At 36.4% G+C, this 20,124-nt stretch overlaps 1 protein-coding gene across 2 annotated transcripts in view; it reads left to right on the top strand.

The window, feature by feature from the left end:
* The window catches only part of CNTN5 (contactin 5), a gene marked incomplete at both ends in the record, with an annotated part of 369,931 nt that overhangs the window by 207,851 nt on the left and 141,956 nt on the right, over positions 1–20,124 (top strand). For both annotated transcript variants that reach the window (XM_080353816.1, XM_080353815.1), the window contains one exon: positions 10,397–10,499. In XM_080353816.1, coding sequence (XP_080209942.1) covers positions 10,397–10,499 — 103 coding nt within the window. The remainder of the gene's footprint in view (positions 1–10,396; positions 10,500–20,124) is intronic.

Raw genomic sequence — 20,124 nt, 5'->3', positions numbered from 1 at the left:
CTGTCTCAGGATCTGAGATACAAAGTCACAAGTGACTGCTTGCTTTGCAATCATGAGCTACATATGTATTCATAAAATGTTCAAATAAGAATGACTTGTCAGTTTGGTGTTCTTGTCAATATACTGAAATAATTTGATTATGAACAGCAGGAATTTTGCTTTGGGTTAGGACTGCAGTAAGTTTATAACAAGAATGATTTGTTGCTATCGGGTCTAAAACAATGGGTATTTCAATAGCTGTTGTTAATGGAGGAGAAATGTTACTGTTAGTTTGATCTTTCTTATTGAGGAAATAATAGGTACTTATATTTGCATGGTTGTACCAGGAGTCTCAACTGAAAAAAACCATTTCTCATTTAGGAAGATCTTTCCAGTTAATTAGATAACAATAAATATTAGAGCAACACTACTTTGTGTCCTAATTGATCAGAACCAAATGAAAAATTCCTCTCTGGACACTGCAACAATTTTCACACTGTTAGTACCTAGCTGGAAAGGGGATATTTGTTTTCGTTCTGTAAAAGAACAGTGCAGGTTGCAAGAAAAATGGAGATTAAGGTCATATTTGAAGTACAAATAATTATGTCATTTAATATAGGAGAAATGAGGTTATTTGAGAACTGTGAACATGCCATTAGGAAGATAATTAGAAACCCCATGAAAATTAGATCCTCCTCCTAATCATTTAGATTAAATAATATTTTTCAGGTTTCTGAATAACTTTTGTGAGCCTGACCTGGATGAACAGCAGGTAATTGGAAAAGAGGAACAATAAACATTGCCCGGTGATGCATAAAAGAAATCTGCCATAGATTTCTTGGGCCAATTTCAGCACAATCTCCACCTCTGTAAAAGCAAAATGCAACAACAAAAAACAATAGTTCTTTTGGCTCTATGTTGACTCATATTCTTAGGGCTTTTAAGCAAGATGGCATGTTGTCTGGTGTAGTGGAGTCCTGATTATGAGTATGGCTGCTCAGAAAAATTACCTATATACATAGCAATTTAGTCATAGTTCAGGTTATCATTTATCCATACAACTATAGATATACAAATCTTCATACCGGAATGTTGTACACAAGCCATTCAGATGGCCTCATTCATCTTTGAATGCCCAAAGGATGAAGTTTTGTTCCATCCAGTGCCAGATGTTCTGGGTTTAACAGAAGAGCTTAGATGCTAAATTACATATATGTGAAAAATTTTATTAATTGAAGGCTTAATTATGACTCACTAAAGACTCATCTACACAGAAGGTCAGTAATCTTGGTCATAGTTACTGTTTGATGTTTTCAAATCCAGGTAGACAGAGATCTCTGCAGCCCAAACTGTAGACTAGAAATTTTGGGTCCTTGTTTAAAGAATTAGAGAAAATACCACTGCTCTGCTCATTGCTTATTCTGAGCTTACCTCACTGTTTTTGTATCCTTAGGGTTTGGCCCCAGCTTGCTTCAGTCATGATACAACCACTTATAATTGAAGTGCTTTTACTTGTATTTGCTGTTTAAGAGAGAGAGAAAGCTCTCATGTTTGTATGTCATTTATTGGTTATAAATAACTTTTTTTTTTTTTTTTTAAATATGTTAAGATAGGAAACCTATTTTTAGAAAGAGCTTTCCAGAGAGAGTTCAGCGAGTAGCTGCTGGACTAGTAAAATGAACTATAATATGAAGATGGATATTAAATTGGAAGAGGAAAGCTTTGTTTTAACTTTAGTTAAACAATTTGCTTTAGTTGCATGCAACCACATTCTACATTTATACTTCCATACCTAGAAATACATTAACATCTTATCCCCTAGCTGTAAACTACAGAAGAGTTTGCTCTCTGAGTAACATATGAAAATATTGTTAGTACTTTAGTGTTCAGTGCATTGCAGAATGCAATTTCACATGAGTGTTTTTAGGGCTTCTAAAATGATAAATTTATAGCTCAAAACTTGGCTACGAGATCTCTAAGTGGAAGAAATATTGTGGACAGCTATCATAAGACAACCATTCCCACAGAAATTTTTAGAGACTTATAGCATGGAATCATAGAATGTCCTGAGTTGGAAGGGACCCACAAGGATCATAGAGTCCAACTCCTGTCCCTGCATAGGACAACCCCACAGTTCACACCATGTGTCTGAGGGTGTTGTCCAGTCTCTTCTTGAACACTGTCAGGCTTGGGGCTGTGACACCTCCCTGGGGAGCCTGTTCCAGTGTCCAGCACCCTCTGGGTGAAGAACCTTTTCCTTATGTCCAACCTAACCCCCTCCTGGCACATTTCCTGCTGTTCCCTTGGGTCCTATGACAGGTCACAAGAGAGAAAAGGTGAGTACCTGCCCCTCCTCCTCAGTCTCCTCCAGGCTGAAGAAACCCAGTGACTTCGGCTGCTCCTCATACAGCTTCCCCTCCAAACCCCTAACCAACTTTGTAGTCCTCTTCTGGACACTCTCTAGTAGCTTTATATCCTTTTTATCCCAGAACTGCACACAGCGCTCCAGGTGAGGCCACACCAGTGCAGAGCAGAGTGGGACAATCACCTCCCTCGCCCGGCTGGCAATGCTGGGAAGGTTGGCCCTCTTGCCTGCCAGGAACACTGTTGGCTCATGTTCAACTTGCCGTGGACCAGAAACCCCAGATCCCTCTGTGTGGAACTGCTCTCCAGTATCTTGTCCCCCAGTCTGTTTGTACAGACAGGGTTGCCACGTCACAAGTGCAAAATCCTGCGCTTGACCTTGTTAAACTTCATGTGGTTGGTGATTGACCAGTTCTCAAATTTGTCCAGATCCCTCTTGTCATGGTTTAACCTGAGTTAGCAGCACAACCACAATAGCTTCTTGCTCACTCCTCCCCCACCCCCTACATAGGGGAGGGAATAAAAGCAGAGGGGAGAAATTTGGATTGAGATAAACAGAGTTTAATAAAATACCAAAATATCTATACACTACTAGTAAATATATATACATATATATAATAAAATAGAAATAGAATATAAAATAAAAGATAATCACTGCAATTTCTCACACTCACACTGAGCAGCCAGTCCCAGGAAGCAGCAACTAGTTCAAACAGCCAATCCCAGAGAGAGAAGAGAGGAAAAAGGCAGAAAAGCCAAACTAATTAAAGTCCTGAACAGAACTCCCCTGAACAGGTCTCCAAGCATGAAGGAAAGAGAACATGAGAGAGCGGAAGATCCCAGCTCTCCTTATATACAAAGCATGATGCTAATGGGATGGAATACTCAATCTGGATACATCATACATCAGTCTGGTGTCAGTCAAGCTCTGCCCCATCTATTCCCCCACACACACCCGTGGGTAGAGTGCTCAGAACATCCTTGGCTCCCAGACCAGAGCCATTAAAAACATTAACTCTGTCCCAGGTTCTTATCTTCTTGTTCTCAAACTAAGTCCAAATAATGACTGTGCTGGCTATGAAAAAGAAAGGTTTCTAATTGCATGAAGTCAAACCAGCACACCTTTGCTCTCGAGAGCGTCAACAGCTTCTCCCAATTTGTGTCATTGGCAAACTTACTTAGTATTCCATCAAGTCCTGTGTCCAAGTCATTTATGAAGGCATTGAAGAATGCTGACCCTAACATGGATCCCTGCAGAACCCCACTAGTGACTGGTTGCCAGCCCGACATAACCCCACTTACTAGAACCCTTTGAGCCCGGCCCATCAGGCAGTCACTCACCCACTGCACTGTGTGTTTATCCAGCTGTGTGCTGGACATCTTGCCCAGGAGGATACTGTGAGAGACAGTATTGAAGGCTTTACTGAAATCCAAAAATCTCTCATTGACTAGCAGGTGCTAGTCCTTCCATTTAGAATAAGATTAATGGCAAGTGAGTCAATAAATTTTTCCCAATGCATTGACAATTTCTGCTGCAGTCAGAATGCAATGGTAGGTATCATCATAATATTTGAATTAATTTGGTTTTTGCTGTGAATTTTCTGTCATTGTAAATGTATGTATTCAGAGATCTCTCTTCCAAATAACTACTTGGGGACATTTAATGATGCAGGTCTCCAGGGAAAATGCTAAATATTTGTTTGTCAGAAAAAGACTCACATGATAGACAACCTTAGTTTGCATCAGAAACTATTGCAAGCAGAAGAAATTATGCATGAACATTCCTGCCATAGTTCCTTCATCGAAATTTTCTCAGGTTTGGATACATTCACACAGCAGATCATAATTATAATGTGGTAGGAATCTCAATTTCTGATCTGTGCAATTACTGGAAAAAATACTTATGCATCAGGCCAAGTTCATCACTACTCAGGAGGTTTCCCAGAAATTGAGAGGAACATTCAAACCAATAAAAATCCCCAGTATTTTTGTGATTAGTGCACTATTCAGGCTTTAAGAGAACTGGATTAACATTCCTGCACCATGTGATTAAGGTCAAGGACTTCACCCAAAGCTCTCAGGTGAATACTTTAAATCACTGAGCTATGGGGGTTGCATCTTCTGCTAATAAAATAATGGCAAGTATAAATCTGTGCCTAATCTTTCTCCTGAACACAGGAAAACTTTGGCTTTCATTTTATCCCTAGCACTCTGATGATGTTTAGCCAGGAATCTGATATTCTTTTCTAGGTACTGTCTCAAAAACTTATCAGCCACTTATTCAAGTATTCCCTACAACCTTTTCCATTCAAAATTAGTTTCTGAAATAAGTTAAAGAGCTATTACTTAAACAGTTCAAAACAAACCCAAATCATTTTAGCTGAAAGGGTTTAAGGACCCATTATGGAAGCTCATGCTCTTGGAAATTCCAGAGGGTAGTTAATATCTGGAAGACTAGCAGAACAGAATCATTAGCCTCTACACAGCTGGAGTAAGATGATGTGTCATGATTTCTCAGCAGTCTGATTTTTTCTCCATTAAGGCAAAAAGTGTTATTGTGTGGTTATAGTCATAGAGTCACAATGTTTCTACACTACACAGCGAGTGACAGGTTAAATGGAGAGGTAGAACAGTCCTTTTCAAAGTGATAACAACTGATATTCTGTCTGTAGCTCTTTCAGTTGTGCTTAGCTGAAAAGACTGAAATCAGAAACTGTTCTTGGTACTTTATTCCATTCTCCATTTCCATTAAATGGCCCAGAGGGGATGATATAAACAGTTTTAGCTACAGTAATACCTGAAAATGTTTGAAATTCTATTACGTTTATTCCTGTGGTATGTAAGCACATCACAATCAGTGTTTATCACATTATTGTGATTCAGTGAACACAGTTATCTCTATTTTTTTATGGAAAACTAAAATGCAGACAACAGTGTAGCTAAGAGTTCATAGACACTTTGGGTAGTGGAGATTTGACCACAAGTCACAGATTTGTAGTCAAGTCAAGGGAACAACTTGCTAAATGAAACCACTTATTAAAATTAAACATGATTTAATGAAGATTTTTCCTTACCTGAGCTGGAGAATATGTAATAATCGCTCTGAGATAATTGCATTGTTGTAAAAAAATGTCTGAATGAGGGAATAGGAAAATCATCTCTTCTGTAAATATTGAGCTCTATTTTTGCCCATATGACCAACAAACCATTAATTCTAACAAGGTCAGGCTGTGCTTAATCCTCAGATATGTTCAGTCATTTGAATCAGTATCTCTTTCAGTAATGTCAGGTATATAACATAAGGGTTATTAGTGTTTCATCTCTAGTTCAACTTCACTCAGCCAGGGAAAGCCCTGGCTGGGCAGAAATGTGGACAGGTCTCCCTCTCATACACACTGAAAGGGCAGAGACTCAGAGACTGGGAAATGTAAGGTGGGGTGACTTGTTTCAGAATAAAGACCAGAGGTAAGATTTACTTAAATGAATAGGAAAGTTTGGCTTTTAACCCCTTTTTTATTCCCAGACAAAATTTCAAGTTCTGGTAAGTCAGATTTATCTTGAAGTTTCATCCTAATCACAAATTCAGCACTTTCATACTCAAATCTGAACACAGCTGAAGAGCACAGCTTGTGAAGTAGGGAGTGTAGTAAACTAACTAATCGGCCTAAGGAAGACTGAATCATTGGGTTCATCTCTGGGAAGGTAAAATATTGTCCAAGGGAGGTATTTTCATGGTAAGGCAGAGCACAGGAGCACTGAAAACTGCTCTCCATTCCTCTATAGTACTCAGACCACATGAGCTCCGTGATTTGTTAGCTGCTTGAAAATCGTATATTATGTTTTTATTCTGTGCTGATCAGTTTTATTTATTGTTATATTTCATGTTTGATAACTGGAAATAAAAAATGACTTGAGAGAAATTTTTACAGCCTTAACCAAACCTCTGAAAGAAAGTCATGTATATAAGTCCGAGAGAGATTGATTCTAGTGTACATAACTCAAGGTCTCAATATTTCTTGAAAGTTCAGGTTCCTTTTAGTACCTGATACAAATGCACAAAAATCTTAATGAAAATGCAGATGGTGATTGTTTTACCATTACCAACTCATAGTGACCAAAACAGAAACTGGGAATGATAAAGAGTCTGGAGGTACAACAGCCACAGCAAAGCAATTAGATTTTGATGTGGGAAGGTATGGCCTTGATGATTCCCTTGATGTCTATGCAACTGTAATGGCCTCCTTGGTCTCAAAAATCATAAATAATAAGGATGAAAAATATCCTTGTGCAATAATAGACTTTTGTTTCCTAATTTTCATAGGGAGACCAAACAATTGCTCAGCAATTTTTCTACATTTTTTTTGCCAGTTGCTGCAGGCACTTTGCTTGCTAGTGTAACAATAACCCAAAAGAACAGGACGTGGTACAAAGCATTAGTAGATCAGTGTTTCATTAGGAATACAAAATGATGACATGACAAAGAACATTCAATACTTGTACAGGCTGCACCTACTAAAGGGAGTTAATGTAAGTTAAAAACATACCATCTGAAAGATAATACTGTCCCTCAGATGTGATCATAAGTACTGTATTACTTTAAATGCAAGAAGAATTTAATCCTATTTTGGGTTTCATTTTTTATAGGTCTAAAAAAGCCAAATGTGGAACAGTATATGACATTTGAACACAATGATTTTCAGGAATAGTGTCTTACACAAAACCAAAAAACCCTTTTTTAATTCATTGAATCACAAACCCTGTCAGCAAGTATGACACATATGTCAACATATGGCAGACATTTAGAAGGAAGATTTCAGAAGTATAAGGCTGCTTCATAAAACCTAAATGAACTATTTTCAGTAGTGTTCACTACAAGGGAACTTAGAAAGCTTCCCCTACCAGGACTGCAGTCTTGTAATTGACACTTCAATAGAAGACATTTTAGAAGAAATAAGTGACACTACAAATGCTCACAAATTCCCAAGGCCAAACTCCTATATGGAAAGAAGCAAGATATACCATTTTCCTTCACCAGAAGGACTGCAGGTAGAAAAAGGGTTTTTTTTGTAAAAAAGTGACTCCTAGAAACATCTGAGGAACTACAGATCAGTAGGTCTGACTTCTGTGTCAAATGTTTTGATAGAAAATACATAGAAAAGTACAATTAGTAGGATTGTATTTATCACAGCTGTACCACATACAGCAATTTTACCATACTGTCGTAGATCATGAATGCAGCTTTTAAAGAGGGAAGTAATGCCTCAATCTGTACACAACTTTTCTGAAGAGTCTGAGAGAATATGAATAGGAATGGTCAAGGTAACACTGTGTACTTTCATTTCAAATAGCTCTTGACAGGGTCACTCATCAAAGGCTGTCAAGGAAATGAAATTCTCAGAGGCGTTGAAGGACAGCCCCGCTTTGAATTAGCAACAGATTAAAAAATCCACCTGTTGGAGGGGTATCTGATCAGCTTGGAGAACTGGGAGATTGTCTGTTAAGCCACAGAATACCTTTCTGGGACTTCACCATTCAACATGTGAAATATCTGGAAAGGAAATGAACGCAGAGTTAGAAAAGCTTGTTAATATGAAATTATTAAGGACAGTTAAAATTAAACCTAACTGTCAAGAGCTACAGAAGGATATTGTGATAACAGAGTGGATACATGATAAATAATGTCACAAAGTGCAGATGTATATAATACCTAAACCTGAAAATATAGTACCTTTATTAGACATTATCAGTAAAGACACACCATTGCGGATGAATATCAGCTCAAGTGCAAAAAGGTAAATTGACTAAAAGAAAAAAAAAAAAATCTACAACTTCAATACTGCTATGGGGTTCTCATCTTCCCATCTCAAAATGATAGAATGAAGTCTGAAACAGTGCAACATTGTCACTAGGAATGATTGCAAGTATATCAGTATATTAAAGATTCATTGTAAGGAAAGATTAATAGTCTGGGATTTTTCAGTCTGTAAAAGACAGCTAAAATGGGCTATGACATATCTTATAAAGTTATGAATGACCTAACTGAGATGAATTTTAAACTGGTATTCAGAATCACAAATAAAAAGGCCAGAAAACAGTAAATGTCGCAAGGAGGGTAATTAAATTATGAAATTTACTGACATAATACAAGCCACTGGGAATATATTTTTATGACAGATTAGACTAGGAATGATTTCAGTCTAGGCTAGGGAAAATTTCGTCTACAATGTGGTCGATGCCATGATTTTATTTCAATAACCACAACACAAAGGTTAATTTCCTTTTTTCTACCCAAAAGATATTTTTTCATCTTTGATGACAGAACTGATTCAGCATTTGCCTTTACATTCAAGGGGCAGTATTTCTCCATAAGTTCATAAATCAATGTCAAAAATGTTGATTTAATCACCTGGTCTAGTGGAAGGTGTCCCTGCTGATGGCAGGGGAATTTGAACTAGATGATCTTTAAGGTCCCTTCCAACCCAAAACACTTGATAATTCTACAATTCTGTTTTTGAGGAAAAATGTGTCACTGCTACTACTACATGCAATACTTGCATGAGTATGTTTTTAAAAAGAAAGCTATTGCTATTTCTAAAGCTACATTATTTATGGAATTGAACTGTTTGAATTAAAAGCATTTTATGCTTTCTATTTCTGTTATTAGTACTTGATTAACATATCAGAAACATTTAGATTTTTTTAACTGAATTTAAGGCCCTAAAGACATGTTTAAATGCATATATGTTTAGACTTCTTCCCAGAACCAAGGTGCAGGAGCCCGTGGGACAGCAGGAGGAAGAGGGCACAGCCCCACTGGAAATTTCTGAGTCCATGGGGAACATTTGAAAGGCTAGAAGTATATGTTTTACCTGTTTTACCATTTCAGCCCTTTTTTTTTTTTTTCTCTTATATGCTGTGCATTGTTTTCCAATCTATCTATGCCAGCTGCTCTCTTAGTTGCAGATCTCATATTCCTCTACTTCCATGTTCCTGGTTATGTTCCTTGCTTTTCTCTTTCTTGCATAAGATACCTCTTTTCTCTCTTTACCTCTCTTGTTCCTAGTTGTTTGCTCTAGAATTCTTTGGAGAACCTTGATTGATTTTTATCAAATTCAACTAGACTTGTTTTGTTGCTACTATGTCCACAAGTCAGATTTTGTTCAGTTTTCCTCATCTAAAAATCCACATCATTCTTTCTTTGTTTAAGTTCCCGAGTATTGCTTATCCCAGTAACCCACCTTCCATCTAACCAAACACAGCTGTTAGTCACATTATCCTCCTGACATTCTTATTATGACATTTCTTCTAAGTCACATCAAACACAAGCCTCTCGCCTCACCTTATAAAACCTGTCTCCCTTCCCTGATCATTTCTCATTTCCTAAACTCTTGTAACTCTCCAAAGCTGTCAGTTACTCCACAGCAAATTCCACATAACTCTATTGATTTCAAGATTTAGATTTTTTACATTCCTGATGTTTTCCTATTTGTATCCTACTATAATAAGCATGTTGTTTCAATAAAATTAATCATTTCCCAAATTAAGAAGTTCACTGAAAATGAAATAACTGAACTTTGTATGTGTCTGCAGATTTCTGTTTGTATCCGCATACACAAATGCTCTTACATCATGTTTTCCTTGCTGAGCTTAGAAGGTCATCAGTCAAACACAGCGTGATATGTTATTTGTTATAATTGTCACTGCATTAGTAAACAGAGCTCTGGTCTGTGAAAATACTCACCCTTCTAAAATCGATTACCTGCTTTAGTCTTTCAAAATATAGATATTAACTAATTTTGAGAAAATAAATCCTTTTTCTTAAGCTCACTGTTGTGCTGCTGGCAACCCTGAAGAGCATTTTAGAATATGTACTGGACCTAAGCAGAACACATCAGATCAAAGAAGGCTCTCTCCACCAATTCCTACATCTAACGCTGGCTGCCCAGCAAGCCGCAGGGATTTTGTGTGATAATCTCAACAAATGGAAAACTGATGATATTTCATATTTTAAACATACATAACATAACATACATAAACATACCTTATTTTCCAGGTGTGATGGGGGAATATGAACCAAAAATTGAAGTCCATTTTCCCTACACAGTTACAGCTGCAAGGGGAACTACTGTTAAGATGGAGTGTTTTGCACTTGGCAAGTAAGTCCAGATTCTATCATAATTAGACACCATTGTTTATTAAGATGTGACATGCCTAATTTGTGGTTTCATTATTTTCTTGGATTTCATTTTCACAGACAATCCTTACTGCACGCTCGAAGTAACCAATTGACTAAGTAGCCAATTATGAATTCCCTGCCCATGCATTTCTGTGGATAGTAATTCATTTGAGTTAAAATTATCTCTGTAAAAATGAAAAGTAATGTCCTTGTAAACAAAAAGGGGAACTTTTTAAATTGAAAATTTTACCAGACTTACCCATTTATTCACTGATACTATAAAACAGTAAATTAGAGTTTATTCTGCCAAAAATTCATAGATGAAGAATAAATACAATTAGTAGTTTGGGGTTTTTTTCCCCCAAAATGCATAGTTTATAGATGAAGATAAGAGTGTAATATTTCAAACATGGCCTAACACAGTCTATGGCAATGGCAATTCTCTGGTTTCTACCTGACCAAATAGCACTACTAAACTAGGTGTTTAGTATTTATGCCAAGGGGGTTTTTATGTTTACTGATAAATCAGTTTAGGGAGAGAAAGATTTTAGAAATACCTCTTTGCTATTTCATACAAATTAAGAAGTGAAATTACATCTATATACTATTCAGATTACAGAATATAGAATGAAATTTATAACATTTCAATTTTGTTGTGGCAGTTACGATTATTACTGTTACCAAGAATATCAGTGGCAAGAGTAGTATACAGTCAGAACTAAGAAGCAACTCTACTGATTCAAAGACATTATTTTTTTTCTGTACATGTCACGGAGGTACACCAAAAATTACACCAGACAGGCAATGAACTAAAAGCAAATTTGTTATAACTAAAATCATTCAGAAGGAAAACAACTAGAAATGGGGTTTATTCAAAATTATTCAGCCCTTGGACAACATTGCAAACCACAGGTTTGTGATACCCATTGGAATTTAATTACTACACAGCTGACTCCAGCTCAGGGAATCCCCAAAATTTTGCATGATGATTCAAAATGCACATTCACTCACTCATAGGATGAGGACTCTCACAGGCAATGCAGAACATGCAATCACTCATCAGTAAAGCAAGGGCACTCAGACCTCAAAGAGGTTTCCTTGGGCAGCATCCCAACACAAGGGGACAGTCTTTGACTGCAGACTCACTGCTCTGAGGAGGACCAACTCAAAATGGGATTCATAGCATGCTCCTTTTCTGCCTGAGTTAAATGTGATATGTGGACATATATGGTCAGTGGCCTAGAAACTTCTCTCAAATGAAGTTTTTCATTGGCTAAGGTTGCTGTCTGTTGACTAAGGGGCGTCTACATGACCATAGTGGTCCATCGATCTAGAAGTTGCTGGTGTTTTGAATTGGGTGATGCACCTGCTACACATGTATGTAGCTAAAAACAGGTGTTCCATTAGTGATGGTTCACTAGAGATATGTGAAGAAATATAAAGGGCAGGTTTTTTTCAGAAACACATAGAATTATAGGTGGGTGGAAGGGTGGGGACAGCATGTTGAAAGAAATCTTACCGTATTTAATTATTTTAATTTCCTTTTTATAGTGGTTTTCCTTTTGGACATCTTCCCCACTCTCCCCAAAGTCATGCTGCTCAATATCATATATCCTGCTTGGTTTTCTAGTTCATAGCTTACCAAAGCACATACAGGTTCTTTGCAGCCTGGTTTTGATTAAGAAACAGTGGAAAGATTTGTCCTTGGAACTCCTGTAAAGGAACTTCATAAATCAATTAGTCTGAGGAATACCATATCTTCCATACCTATTCCTCTTACTTATATACTTAAGTAGGAACAAAACATAAGAGGAAAGGAGCTTTAAGACTTGCTCAGCAGGTCTGGTTTTCCAGAGCAAACTTTCAAACCCTGCATCTACTACCTGAGAGGCCTTCTAAAATGGTTTTATAGTCATTTTGACCTTTGCGTGTCACTGAATTTTTTTTTTCAAATTTTTCTCATAATGGTTCCTGTTAACTGGCTGGATGAGATATGTCTTAAACTTGCTTTCTTTCTTGCCTGTTTTTCCTGTTTGACCAACATACAGATACTGTCAGTGAGCAGGTCACCAAGAAGTATTCATAAATAATTACAGACAAATTCTGAAAAAATATGTTAATTGTATCTGTTTAGGTCCAGTAAAGTTGAAGGAGAAACGGGAGATAGCCAAACCAGTCCAAACAATATGTGGGAGACCATAGCCCACAGCCCACAAAGGGAAGCCATTAGACAGTGACAGGGACTTCTGCAAAATCATTCCTAACATAAATGTAAGCAATAGTTTAGAAAGTGCATGTGAGGGAAGAACTTCTGTAGGGTAAACCACAAGTCTTACACAGGAAAGATAAGGAAAGAGGTACATGGGAGAGGACAGAAAAGCAATAAATGGAATGATTCTTTGAAATTCTGAACTATATGAAGAAAAGAGCTGTTCTGTAGAGGCTGGTGGCTCCAGGCTTTGTCCTGTCAGCAGCACTAAACAATTTTTTGCAAGGTCAATAGTTGGCAACCAGGCCCTTTTAGACTCTTGGCTATGGCTGAAGCACTAATCAATGTGCTAGTTTCTGTTTTCTTCATTTTGCTGGAATTAAATTACAGTTGCTGACAGATTACATGTCAACTATCACTTTCCCCTTGAAGAGGAGGTATGCCACATGTTGTCTTTTGCAACTATCACTGACAGGCAAGAAACACAGGTGCTGATATCTTCCATCATCAGCACCCTGAGATTTAGTAAACCCTCTCAAAGAATCAGTCAGTATTCAAACAGCCACATAAGAAAGGTGAAGTTTGACAGGAAAGGCTTCAATTAATTTATTTCCATGTTCATATTTGGTGTTAACCTTTAATAAACAAACAAAAGAAAAAACAAACTAAAACAAAACAAACTAATAAAACCCTCAAAACTCTCAAAAAAACAAACAAACAAAACCCCAAACCAACCAACCAAAAAAAACCACAACAAACACCTGAACCATCAAGGAATTTAAGGTTATCTACTAAAAGGATCCCATTTGCTGCTATTATAATGGGTAGCTATTTTTACAACGCACATTCCTTATCTTCTTTTCACAGCCATTAATGAACAATCAAATCAGCTGAGTTGAAATTACTTTCAACCTGATATGGTAGTAATTACATGAATGACATTTCTGGCTTCATTTGAAACCTGAAGGCTGAGATGGGAGGTAGAAATGCATCATACTTCCTATTCATTTTTGTTGTTTTAATTTTTTGTCCCCATCTCTTATCTCCAATAGCTTTTAAGAATCTTTTCTTATTACACTGCCATGGATCCCTATTACCAAACTGAATCAGCAACAAATTTCTTCCTTCTTTATTTAGTATTTTGAGATTTGGCACTTTGAATTCTTATTGTAAATAACACAGAAATTATTACAGTCTTAAAAACAGTGTGCTACTGTTTTTCTCATGCTTTAATTTAGCTGTCTGAAACACTTGCTCTTCTGTTTCTGCTGCAATTGTGAAAATGACAGACGTTCCAGTGAGATTTCTTGGAGCAGACATTTGGCAAATATTCCAGAAAGAGCCTAGTCTTTAGTTACAGATTAATGATTTATTAATAGTATTTATTTAGAACTGCCAGTCACTGTGGCTTTAGGAATTAAATTGGAGCTGTGCAGCTTTTGTCTACAAAGTAAAATCAAATGTCTTAATTACTTGACAGACAGAAATTCTGAGAAGCATTTTATTCTGACCCAAGTAATGTGTAGCCGGTCCAATTACAAATAAAAATATTATGTTACTGATGCCACTTATAAATAGCCTTTGCTGAAGAATTCACGGTGAAATTCACAGGAGTGAAATACCTCAAATGATGTTATATTTATTAGATAATGCTGCTTATAATGAGAATCAGTCATTGGCTAAAAAATCACTGCATATATCCATGATTTAATGCTGAGATCTAAGAGAAGACACAACATACAGAGGAGTCAAGTAAAATTTACTGGATTGTATATCAGAGTTTGCATTTTTCAATTAGTGATGTATCATAATTTGTGTTCTGTGCTTATGCTGGCCTACTTTTGTTGAAGGGTTGTTTTTATAGCCATATTCACTCTCATATCTGCACAACTTGTGTTTTGGTTACATCTAGGTTTCATATATATCTGTATATATAGCATACAGACCTGTTTTCCGCTGCTCATTTAATTATGACATTTTAAATAGAAACACCTGAATTTTCGTTTGTTTTCTAAGAAGACAGGGGATCATTTCTTTCTTTTATTGAAAGAATTATTTAAAAAAACAACAACAACAACAACCTGGAAATAACAGTATTAACATCTTCTATTTTTTTGAAATTTTCCATAAGAACAGAGCTACCTCTTTTAAATTTAAATAATTGCAAATTTTGATTAAGATTTACATTAAGCATTGTTTAAATAATAAGTTTAAAAAAATTCTTCTCAAAAATTACTGAATGTAATAATTCAAAACATCTATATTAAAAAAAATTAACCAGCGTTGTGATGAATTTTTACGTGTGAATAACACAGTTCTCACTGCTTTTATCCTCTGTTATTTAAAAAGAAAAGATAAATTTTTGGAGAAACAAATAAATGAACTTATTGTTAATGAGGTTTTTGTTTGCTGTACAGATGATGTTTTTCTAATAAGTACATCATTTCAATGTCAGAAACTAAGTGTAATATGTAAATCAGGAAGACTGATCATGACCTTGTTCTTTGGGTAAGTTCTGGTGAAGAAGCCATCATTTCCTCGGCTGACATTTGCACAAATCACAGCATTCCTGGATTTTCCTGCTCCAGAAAAGCCATTTCTTGGTCACTGTCTTCTGTGATAGCAAGTTTGCCATTTTCACTTTGCTTCCAAGAACATCTGGAGGCAACTGGTTAATTCTTTCATTTCTTTTTTCCATGTACTTTTTTAAATGGAAGAATTCTGTTGTCTTCATTTTGATCTCCATTAAAAAGATATGAAAGTAGTGGTGCTGACAGATCAAAGGACATGTAAGTTCTGTCCCCACCACTTGAGGTATTCATTAGTGAAGCACTTCCAGTGATGGTCATCCGAGTGTTCTTTAAGACTTCCTCTTAAGTGATTTTAATACTATTATTTTAACATGGGACTTGAAAGAGGGCAGAGAGGGAAATATATGGGATTTCTAAAGCCTCAAAACAAACAAATTTTCATAGTTAAACAATGATATAGGATTGGTTTGTCCAAGCTCACATGAAAAGCAGTAAGTTAAAACCCTTCTCGGTGAGCACAGACCTTACCCTCAGAGGAAAGGCATAGAAAGGAAGTGTCAGAAATTTATCACTTTTATAGAAAGGAAGTGTCAGAAATTTATCACTTTTTTCTTTTTTTTTTCTTTTCTTTTTTTCTTTCAACTCTAGGTTGACTTCTTTTTTCCTTTTCAAATAACCTTCTACACCCGCTCTTTCACATGGATTTTTTTTAATCTCCAATTGTGTATAATGCACTCACCCTACCTGACCCTCACACCTCAGCCTTTCCCTTACTGCATTTTTTGTTGTACATCACATCATACAGGAGCTTCTATTTTGTTCTCAATTTAAAACTCATATTTCACTTTTTTTTCTGGGGAAAAAAAAAAAAAAGTTTGTGTTATGACAGTGCCAACAGCCAATTTTGAGTGAGTAATCATATTTTATCTCTCATTAGAACAAATTAAAGTATGTGGGCTATTGCTGTACTTGTAGGTTACCAAAGTTTTCAATCTTTCTTTTTAAAATAGGATCCCTGAGGCAGGTAGACTGCCAAAAGGATTGTTTTGTTAAAAAATTGAATTTTATGCATCCTTTTTTTCACTATGGTCATTTTCTAATAATATAGATGAACACACCGAGATTTTAATCAAAAGAATCAATAGAGAACAGTGCTGACAGACAATATTTCTTACAAACCATATTGTTTTTCTGTATTTTTGAGAGACTGTTTTATACTTGTGCTCCTTCTGCATGGTAGTAACATCTACACCATATAACAATATTCTTTTTAACTGCTAGCTGAGTTCACTTTAGTAATGTCAAGACTATGTTTTTACTGTGAAATATCCTTATTTAAATATCAGAATAAAATAGAGATATTGACTTGCTTTTATTACTGAATTATAGCAAGAATGTTATGATAGAAACATTGTTCCTGCTATTATAGTTAATGTTGCTTTAATAATTCTATTGTAAACATTGTTTTGAAGAGATTTATAGCTCAGTAATAAACATTTCTGCCATCTATAATATGGCTTGCAAGAACTCAGCTCATAGTCTGTTTTAAAATCTTGCTTTCTGAATGAAATCAAATAAAAATAAGATAAGATTGCATATATTTAAGTCACAAAAGTGAATGAAATATAGTGACTTTAATGCAGGAAATTTTCTAAGCTGTTCTCTTCAAGCAAAGAACTCTGAATCAATTCTAATAATAAATATCTCAAAGTTTTAAAATCCATGGAATATAGGAATTTTTTTTTATCTCCTTGACCTGATTTTCATTTAAACGATGTTTCTGATGGTTAAAGTCACAAAACAGTTTGAGTTGGAAGAAATCTTCAAAGCTCATCTAGTCCATCCCCCCTGCCATGAGCAGGGACATCTTCACCCAGATTAGGTTGCTCAGAGCCCCGTCCAGCCTGCCCTTGAATGTCTCCAGGGATGGGGCATCTGCCACCTTTCTGGGCAACCTGGGACAATGTCTCACAACCCTCAGTGTAAAAATGTTTTCCTCATGTCTAGCCTGAATCTTCACTCTTTTAGTTTAAAACCAGCACTTCTCCTCCTGTTGTAACAGGGCCTACTGAAAAAATCTGACCCCATCTTTCTTATAGGTCCCTTTTAAGTATTGAAAGACTCTCCCCGGAGCCTTCTCTTCTCCAGGCTGAACAACCCCAGCTCTCTCAGCCGGTCCTCACAGCAGAGCTGTTCCAGCCTCTGATCATTTCTGTGGCTCCTCTGGCCCCTCTCCAACAGGTCCATGTCTGTCCTGTACTGAGGGCTCCAGAGCTGGATATCTAAGCAGAGATCAAAGTGGCAATATAAAAAATCTTTATGATCCAGTGAAGGGCATTTGACCAGAACTGTGGAGAACTGCATGAAGTAATTGAAGAAGTTATTTTTCTGCTGTCACTTATTAAGACACTGATATGGCGTAATGGCTATAAAGAAGGCTTCTAGTCATTGCATATCTTTTTGCAGATGTAATAGGCTTTGCAAGGCCACATGTTGAAATGACGTTTCTGTGAGGTCTGGTCTGTATTTGGCAAACAACATAATGAGGATGAGAGCAATTTCAGAAAAGAAGAAAGTTAAAGGCAGTCAAGAATTGCATCTTCGTTCAAAGGTTTTATAATACCTGGTTTCTTTCTTTTCAACCTCTGGACTTTAGCTATATGCGATTTCTGCCAGGACCACAAGAGTCATGGACAATAATCCTACAATAAGTCACAGATACAGATTGTACACTTCTCTGGCTAACATATGAAGTTATTCATCTGGTCCCCCAATATGGGTGAACAGAAGTTTCCAGTGTTGTACTATATTGTTTCTTAACTGCAAAGAACAGAACTTAACCCTCTCTGCTTTCAAATTTGTAAAATATGGCTTTTCCTTTCAGCCCACCTGTTAAAACCATGCCCCGAGTCTTCCATATTTTTCTCCCTACCTTTTAGCCTTTTGTTGGCTGATCTTGGCAAATCTAATATTACCTTATTTATACTCATCCAGAGTGGGTATTCATGTGTAGTCTGCAGACAGCTATTCTGAGATCAAAATATTTTCTGACATAAATCTCCTTAATATAAATCTGTGAATCTACCTCTCACTCCAGCCCTGGTATTATACTTAGGAGTAGCAGACCTAATGCACTGACCACATTTTGTAAAAAACTTAAAGTTAACTTCTGTTAACTGCACTACACTGCATTCCAGGGTCATCAGAATGAGTGAGGGTTCAAGGTGGTAAGCAGCAGCTGAGTTGTTATTTAGTATAAACATGTGAATAAAATATAAGCATAAAATAATGCTAACATCTGTGATATAAAACAAGCTTCACTTTTTAGGGTCAAGAATGACAGTTCTGCTGGCCATTTCTTTGGGATATGTCAGCAGATTTTTACAGTGGGTTAGCAGTCAAGGGACAGAGAACAGAAATGTCTGGAGTGGAATGGCCATTCAACTCCAGCAGCTGCTCCTTACTAGGTATTATTTTGGAAATTATTAAGTCTTGTACTTTTCCATGAACATAAAACAATTCTTGCCTCTGCCCACAACAATGGTGACATATAGAAACACATTTGATTTTACCGATAACCTGACTCTATGCTAAGGACATTCAGAGCACATTAACAGCTTTCATTTCCACTGAATCCTGTGACAGTAGCACATACCTATATGGGATCTGCTGGTCAAAACAAAGTATAAAACTACATAATGGATCACTGCATTGATAAATGAAGGTCGGAGGGCTGTGGAACTCTAACCACATTTAATATACAATTTGCAGACAAAGATAAAGCTAATTTTGAATTGTCTTTTAAATGTATTGTGGTACTTACAATTTAATGACATGCCAAGATCCCTGGCTTGTGTTAAATGGAGCAGATGATTCTAGATGCTATATGTCCAATTCCTTGTTCAAACTAGGGATTCAAGTATTCAGGTTTTTTCCTGCATACAAGAGAATTACTAGGGGGACAAGAAGCGCTAGTATTTTAGCGTCATTGAATATTAAGCAAATTCACAGTGTAGAAGTGCACAGGTAGTAATTTGACTTCACTCTCAAAAGCAATTCTTAGCACAGTATTCTTTTTTTCATCTACAGGTCAAAGAGACATAAAATGGCAAAGCTGTGGCATAGGGAACTAAAATTGAATGAATTACCCCAAATCAGACTGCAGGATAGAGACAAAAACTGGAATAGAATTATTTGTTTCTAAGTCCCATAGGACAAAAACTCCCATTCCTCCATTCTCCTTCACACCACTTCTCACTTTAGGAAAAACAATTTGTTAATTCTATCAGATGCCAAACCTGGAAGCTTTGGAAGCTACTCTTAAAGTTCACTGATGACAAAACAATCCCAAGAGGGAAATGAACAGTCTCAGAAGAACAGCATTTGTCAGTGTTATAAGTAGGAATGTCCTTTCCCCTGGAGATAAACTTGTGAGGAGAGGAAGGAATCTTTTTAAACATCAATGTGGCATCTTCAAGCTGAGTTTGTTTATATAAGACAGGAATAGATCCAGGATTTTTTTGTCTTTGACAGCACATATTGTTTATGTCAAATAAATCTTTCCAAGACTTTCATCAATCTAAAGTTCATTTTTAGCTCATACTGAATAAGAATTTATGTCATAAGGTGCTAGACCAGGATTGGATTTTGTTCCTGTTTTTCAGGCTGGATTGATTTCTGCCTCTCTTTAAGTGGACTTGTTCTTGCATACACTTTATAATGCTTTTACAAATATTGCGATAATTCATAGTAATGTAATATTTTGATAAATCTCAAGTAGCACTCCCAGACCTCATTCTGCCTCATTGTGACTAAATACTTCATACTTACGTCTAAAAACATTGGTTTAATTGGTTTTACCATAT

The sequence above is a fragment of the Nesoenas mayeri genome (genome assembly GCF_963082525.1).
Source record: "Nesoenas mayeri genome assembly, chromosome: 1".
Classification (NCBI taxonomy): domain Eukaryota; kingdom Metazoa; phylum Chordata; class Aves; order Columbiformes; family Columbidae; genus Nesoenas; species Nesoenas mayeri.
Note: the sequence above shows the minus strand (reverse complement) of the source record. Positions and strands in the feature narration are given on the sequence as shown.